Source organism: Delphinapterus leucas, chromosome 15 (genome assembly GCF_059928025.1).
Source record: "Delphinapterus leucas isolate spDelLeu-1000000601 "Yukka" chromosome 15, BTC_Dleu_Yukka2, whole genome shotgun sequence".
In the NCBI taxonomy this organism is placed as follows: Eukaryota; Metazoa; Chordata; class Mammalia; order Artiodactyla; family Monodontidae; genus Delphinapterus; species Delphinapterus leucas.
This window is the reverse complement of record NC_143143.1, coordinates 39,307,994-39,314,492: the sequence shown is the minus strand read 5'-3', so window position 1 is coordinate 39,314,492 and position 6,499 is coordinate 39,307,994. Positions and strand designations below refer to the sequence as shown.

Below are 6,499 nucleotides of genomic sequence, written 5' to 3'. Positions count from 1 at the left end.
TTCAGGGCCAACAGATCAAGGTGCTATTTTTAGGGAAACAGGAAGGAGAATGCAGGAATCAAATTGGATCTCATGGCTGGTACTTTGCTAGGGGTGGGTGGGGGGAGGGGAGGAGAACATGCTGGAAAAAAGGCCATCCTAGGGATACTGGAAAGTTGTTACCTTTTCTCCACGAAACACTGACTTCGGAATGTAGATTTACAAGGATGAGATGGCTCTTACCTGATGTGACTTTATAGAGGCCACACCTTGAAGCAGGAATTAAAAGGAAAAACTAGCATTGGAAGGGAACCATGTGTCCCACCCAGAATGAATTCACCTCCACACTTGATGTAAAAAATTGAATACTTACTGATAATCAGCTACACAGTCCAGCAGACCTACATACTTTAGGGTCTCATGTTTAACAGCGCTTTCCAGAGCCTGCACTCCACTGACATCTCTCAGAACATGCTGGATACTTTGGATGTAGCCAGATTTGAGGAGATTTTCATCAGGCTCTTTTAAGTTCCTCTGGGGTGACAGTATGCTTTCCAAGGCTTCATGAAACCGTTTCCCTTGTAAAAACATGTCTGAAAAGAAAATCAGGGGAAAAGGAAAACAACAGCAATAACAAAAAAACCCCAAACAAAGCTAATACTAACGAACAGATACTCTATAAAACTCTCAACGATCAAATTAAAAATTACATGAATTACCTTTAAGTGACAACCCCTAAGACACCGTATTTCAGCCTCTTGTGAAATACACTAAGAATGCACTTTGAAAACAAAAGGGACTAGTAGAGCTTAGATAATAAAATAGATTAAAATGAAGTATTTCTAGTAGCATTAGGTCAAAGCTAGAATTGAAGATCTGGGCTTATAGGACCACACCTAGTGAATTCACACAGAATTTAAGTGTGAATTTAAGTGTCCGTTTAATTTAGGTAACCAGTAAGTTAACTAGCTGTGATAAATATTAGGGAACTGTGCTTGTTTACAGTTCTTTTTACAACCAAATCTTAATTATGAACATAGGTGGAGGCATCCTTTTACCAACAGGCTTAGTGACTGGCAAAGAGTGAAAATCAAGGCACACACAAATTAATGTTGTAGGATTTGGGGCAGAGGGGAGGAAAATATATGACGTTCTTCTCCTGCACTTTCTTTTAGGGCAAGAACAGCCTACGACAGTGGCTCTGTCCTGAATTTTTTTTCCTCGTACACTTTTTTTTTTTTTGGCCTTCATGTAGCATGTGGGTTCTTGGTTCCCTGACCAGCGATCAAACCCGTGCCCCTTGCAATGGAAGTGTGGAGTCTTAACCACTGGACCACCAGGGAAGTCCCTTCTCATACACTTTTAAGAAAAGAGGACACAAACATATTCAACAAATGCAAGAAACACTACATATTCACTTGACTTTTGATAAGGGAAGGAGAGAAGGAAAGAAAAAGAGGGTATTGCTATGCTAAGCAGTGGCCTTGGTGCTTTCAAACTGTTAACTTTCAAACACAACAACCTGGCAAGATAAGGATCATCACCCCCATTTTAATGAAGAAGGCCTAGGCAGTGCTGTTAATCTGCCTCAAAGCAAAATGCTGGCCTGGGGCCTGGCACCAGAGCCTAAGGTCATTCTGGTCCCTCACACAGCAGAGTGAGAGATGAAAAATGAGGGACCATCAGGAAGATACACACAGAAACAGAGCAGGAGATATACATGCTTGGAGACAGACCCACAGAAAATGAGGAAAACCATCTCATCTAATGAGGTAATATCAAACCATATTACCTTTGTCAAGTATTTTTTACAAAGATTTTGAAAGGTCAGTTCTACCATTGGCAAAAAGTGGAATTGCTTCAGGGAAATTACTTGGAAAGTGAAGTGAAATTCAACTGAGGAAATAAGTTATTCTACTCCAAATTTACTTGGCTTAATTGGACTTATTAGCACATAAAAGGCCTACAAATTTAAGACTTATGGAATTAAAACCTAGGGAAAAGAAGAGCAGTATTTATCTACAGACTAGTTTTACTGAAGCAGAACACAAACATATTAAAAACATGAAGGAAAAAAATTTGTTTATCAACAGCCAAGCAAATAGACAACTCATTCCCCACTGCAGTCTTAACCCCAGGGAGGTCTTCATATTTAAGGGGCAACAAACATGGGATCTGGGTTACAGAATCCCTTAGGATTGTAAAGCTGAGAACATTAAACGTGATTAAACATGTGAAAATAAATCTTAAAAGATTCAAGAGTTATCGCAGATAGCATCAAGTCAGAGTATTCACTCAATAAATTAAAGGAATAAAAGTGAAATGTTTTCAAGTCCCAGTAAATAAACCGTATTAAAAAACAAACAAACATGAGTTTCCTATATTCTGACTGACAGCGTGGATATTTTAGAATTTAAAAAGTCAGTGTAGGACTTCCCTGGTGGCGCAGTGGTTAAGAATTCGCCTGCCAACGCAGGGAACACAGGTTCGAGCCCTGGCCGGGGAAGATCCCACATGCTGTGGAGCAACGAAGCCCGTGCGCCACAACTACTGAGCCTTTGCTCTAGAGCCCTCAAGCCACAACTACTGAGCCCACGTGCTACAACTACTGAAGCCTGTGTGCCTAGAGCCCGTGATTCGCAACAAGAGAAGCCACTGCAATGAGAAGCCCGCGCACCGCAATGAAGAGTAGCCCCCGCACACCGCAACTAGAGAAAGCCCGCGCGCAGCAATGAAGACCCAACGCAGCCAAAAGTAAATAAAATAAATAAATTTATATAAAAATAAAAGGTAATTAGCTCCTGCATATAGTCCTTGCCCCAGGGAGCCAAGGAATTTACATGGGGCTCTGGCCTTGACCATTTTTGCCATGTCCAAGTGCCACCTAAATACTTAATATTTTTTCTTTAAAACACGTGACCACAGGTTTAATGTGTTACGCATACACACAGGTTTTTTCTAAGATGCCTCAAAATAAGTGCATTGCTCTTAAATTAAAAATTAAAGTTCTTGTGTACCATGAGGGGTACATGTACTGCTCTCTGGGAAGCATGGCCTAAGGAATGCTCAGTGTAAAACTTAGCTTCAACAACTATAATCCTGATGGGGGACCAGCTAATTCTCCTGTACCATTGGTCTTTTCTTTCATCTTGCTTTTGAATGCAATCTAGTTTAAGAAAGCTATTCTCCTCACTTGTCTAAGAAGTTAGTGAGTTAGGAGTTGAAGGCTGAAGTTTATCAATTCTCAGTTCCTAATGAAGAACATCCGATCATCTCAATTTACTAAGACCTAAATACAGATCACATGTTCTGGCTTTTTGCCCATCTTTAAATTTATGAGTCAGTCTCTGCTGATAAGCAGAGCAAGGGGGTATTTACTAGATTCTGAACAGAATGCCTAGCAAACAACTAGAATTCCATTATGAAGCGATTGACTCTCCCATAATCAAACGAAACAGGCAATTCTAATACTTAAGTTTGTAGCTTATAAAATAAATGAATTTCATACATCTTTAGTCAAAGTACTTGATCTCTGTGCTTCAATTTTATCTGTGAAATGGGGTAATAGTATCTGTGCTTCCTAGAGTTGTCATGAGGATGGGTTAATATATAAAAAATGCTGTTAATACTAATTATCATTTGAAAGTAGTTCCTCACTAGTTAACGTTAGAAAAAGAACAACTCATCCTTTTGACACTGGTGCTCTGTATTCTGGAAAACATAATAACCATACAGAATCAGGATTAAGAAAATTACTTGAAGTATATTCTGCAAAGCCATCCTCTCCCAGTTCCAGAATCATCCGACGTTTCCACCTCTCCAAACAGGAAATCTGTTCTGAGGTCATGGTCTGCTGAAGGATTCGGGTCACACTTGGTATCGTATTCCTTTGCAAAGGGATTTTCAAAGGAATTGTAGGATCACTTGTTGCATTTGGTTTTCCGCTTTTCTCTGGATTGAAGAGAGGACACCAGTTTCGTGGAACTCCTGCTTCTTCTTGCTTTGGGGCCTTACACTTCCTCACAGGTCCGTAGAGTAAAGCATCTTCCTCAAACAAAGACTGTGGCGCCTGAGCATGGCCTCTGAATGACAAGACAGACCTTACTAAATCAGAGTACTTTTCTTGGTCCACTTCTTCATAGGGGTTCACTTTTTTCTTCCGGCCACACAAATAAGAGGAAGTGGAGAAGACCACACGGGGGGCTGGATCTACAGAAAACCCCTTTGAACTTTTAAGCCGCCTGCAGATGGTCTGAAATACCTTCATCTTCAGATTTTTTTCACTTCCCTCTAGTCTACTTGTAATGTCGAGGACCTTTTTAATTTTCGCTTTCCTATCAAAGAGAAAAGTGGTGTTAGATATCAAATGTGTTAAATATTTGAACCATCAAAGCGAAAGCTGCAACAGTATGATATTGCACATTAAAATTGTATTCGGTACGCTTTTTCGACATGTTTAACAGAGGAAAACAAACCTGACTCCATACTGAATCTATTACTTTAGCTCTAAACTTTGTGCCCTGTTGCAGGGGGCTTAGTTTTTTCTGCTCTGCACCTTTTGGAAAAGTACGTTGCCTATAGCCTGAAATACACAGGAGAATCCATTCTCAAGGCTCTGACCTTTAAAGGTATTAACACTTTTCCAATCATATAGAGATTAAAAAGTTGCAGAACAGAAAATAACGATCTTGTTGCAGGTATATAGGAACACTGTGACCAGACCTGCGTGGACAGCTGTAAGAACAAAGGATTCTGGCACCAAGAAGTGGGCAACAAGCAGCCACACCCCCTCCCCTTTTAGTATAAAAGAAGCCTGAACTCTAACTGGGGAAGATAGTTCTTTGGGACACAAGTCCACCATCTTCTCTGGCTGCTGGCTTTCTGAATAAGGTCTCTATACTTTGCCCTAACAGCTCATCTGTCAATTTACTGGCTTGTCCTGCAGCCGAGCTTGGACTCGGTAATACTCGGACAAAACTATTTCTAAAGGACCGGCACCTATTAAACGTGAAGTAGACAGCTTGGGGCCACATGTCCCCAGCTATGGAGCCATGTGCCGGCCACGAAGGTAGGCGTGTGTGAGACAAAGAAACACAGGACGCTCGAGGGGCGGCGACAGGCAGTTAACAGTGCCTCCACTCATCCCTAAACACCAGATTCTCTGCTACGTATCCTGCGTGGAGAGTTCTCATCTAACCCCTCACACCCTCCAAGGTGGGCACCACTGCGACCCGGCCCGCTCAAGACGCGACACACTCGCGCTCCTGAAGGGTCCCCATTGACCTGCCGGCCAGAGACCATCAGCAGGGCCCACCGCCCAATCCCCGCTCCGGCGGAGGCGCAGCCCCAGCGGGGACAGGACGGCGGCGGCCCCTCGGGCGGGCGTCAGAGTTAGGGCGGGCCAGCAGGGGAGGTACCTCGGAAGCCGGCGCGCTCTGCTAGGTCCAGGGCGCGACAATCCCGCGAGCAGTTACTTTCGTCAGTCCCGCGCTTTGCTCCAGACTTAGGCCCCGCCCCAGGCACAGCGGCCCCAGCATACACTGCGGTGCTCACGCCCCACCCCAGCCCCTCGTGCACCTCAGTGGACACTCGAGCGATCCGTGGGGAGACCCTCCCCGCACGCAGAAGCGCTGGCGCCTCCAAATCTCGCCTTCTCTCTCTCTCACGAGATTTCGTTTACGTCAGAGCTCGTCGCCATCTTGGACTCTGACTGAATAATAAATTCCCTCCCCCCAAGAGCGCGCAGCCTTTCTTGAGAAGCGCCTCGTTGGGAGAGTGTCAGGGGCACCGCGTCCTCGTGGCGGCCGGTGGTTGGCGGCTTCTGCGTGGCTCGGAGCGAGGGTAGGCCCCGCGTAGCTTCTTTGCCCGGCTCCAAGATGGACGGCAGCGGGGACGGGGGAGGCTGCCCTGGGGGAGCACGTGGGGCGCCGCTCGCCTTTCCTGGGGCTGCTGGGACGGTGGAGGAGTCGCGAGGCCTCCCGCCGCCGTCGGGCAGAGAGGCTGGCGGAGGCGGGGCCGCGGCCGCCCCCGAGACGAGCCCTGGCGGCGGCGGCGGCCCAGCCTCTTCTCTCCTCGCACAGCCAGGCGGCCACGCTCGAGGCCCGCGTCGCCATGGCCGCGGTTCCCGAGTTGCTGCAGCAGCAGGAGGAGGACCGCAGCAAGGTGAGGCCCTGGCCGCCCTCGGCCCCCGGGCTGGGAGGCCCCGGCGGTCACCCAGACTCCCACGCTCCTTGCCCTGGTTCCCGGGAGGGGCTCGCGGGGCAGGGGCCGGAGACGCGGGAGCGCGCGCTCGGCGTGGAAAGTTGCTAAAACTTCTCGGGGGAGACCGCGCAGTGCACGCGTGACCCGCTTTGCAGCAAACGACGGAGCTCGAAACCGCACCCCAGCCCCTCCAAAATACTGGGGAGATTCAGTCGAGTCAGGTATCGAGAGTGTCTCTTGCAACTTCATAAGCGCTCAGTGCACCGCTCCGGGAGGGAGTGCTGTCATTTTTAGGAGGTGCTCAAATAGTTGAACTTAA

The 6,499-nt window shown here is 46.6% G+C and overlaps 2 protein-coding genes across 5 annotated transcripts in view; one reads left to right on the top strand and one right to left on the bottom strand.

Annotated features, from left to right (window-relative positions):
• The window catches only part of MGME1 (mitochondrial genome maintenance exonuclease 1), a 9,286-nt gene extending 3,175 nt beyond the window's left edge, over positions 1–6,111 (bottom strand). Inside the window, exons 1-3 of one of the 2 annotated variants that reach the window (XM_022594269.3) lie at positions 5,557–6,111; positions 3,736–4,313; positions 353–572 (exon numbers count right to left, since the gene is read on the bottom strand). In XM_022594269.3, coding sequence (XP_022449977.2) covers positions 353–572; positions 3,736–4,246 — 731 coding nt within the window. In that variant the 5' untranslated portion in view covers positions 4,247–4,313; positions 5,557–6,111. Of the gene's footprint in view, positions 1–352; positions 573–3,735; positions 4,314–5,396; positions 5,518–5,556 lie in introns of those variants that run through there. The other variant, XM_022594268.3, reaches the window with a different exon arrangement.
• The window catches only part of SNX5 (sorting nexin 5), a 22,780-nt gene continuing 21,984 nt past the window's right edge, over positions 5,704–6,499 (top strand). Inside the window, exons 1-2 of one of the 3 annotated variants that reach the window (XM_022594266.3) lie at positions 5,704–5,820; positions 6,060–6,141. In XM_022594266.3, coding sequence (XP_022449974.1) covers positions 6,091–6,141 — 51 coding nt within the window. In that variant the 5' untranslated portion in view covers positions 5,704–5,820; positions 6,060–6,090. Of the gene's footprint in view, positions 5,821–5,912; positions 6,142–6,499 lie in introns of those variants that run through there. The other 2 variants (XM_089896485.1, XM_089896484.1) reach the window with 2 other exon arrangements.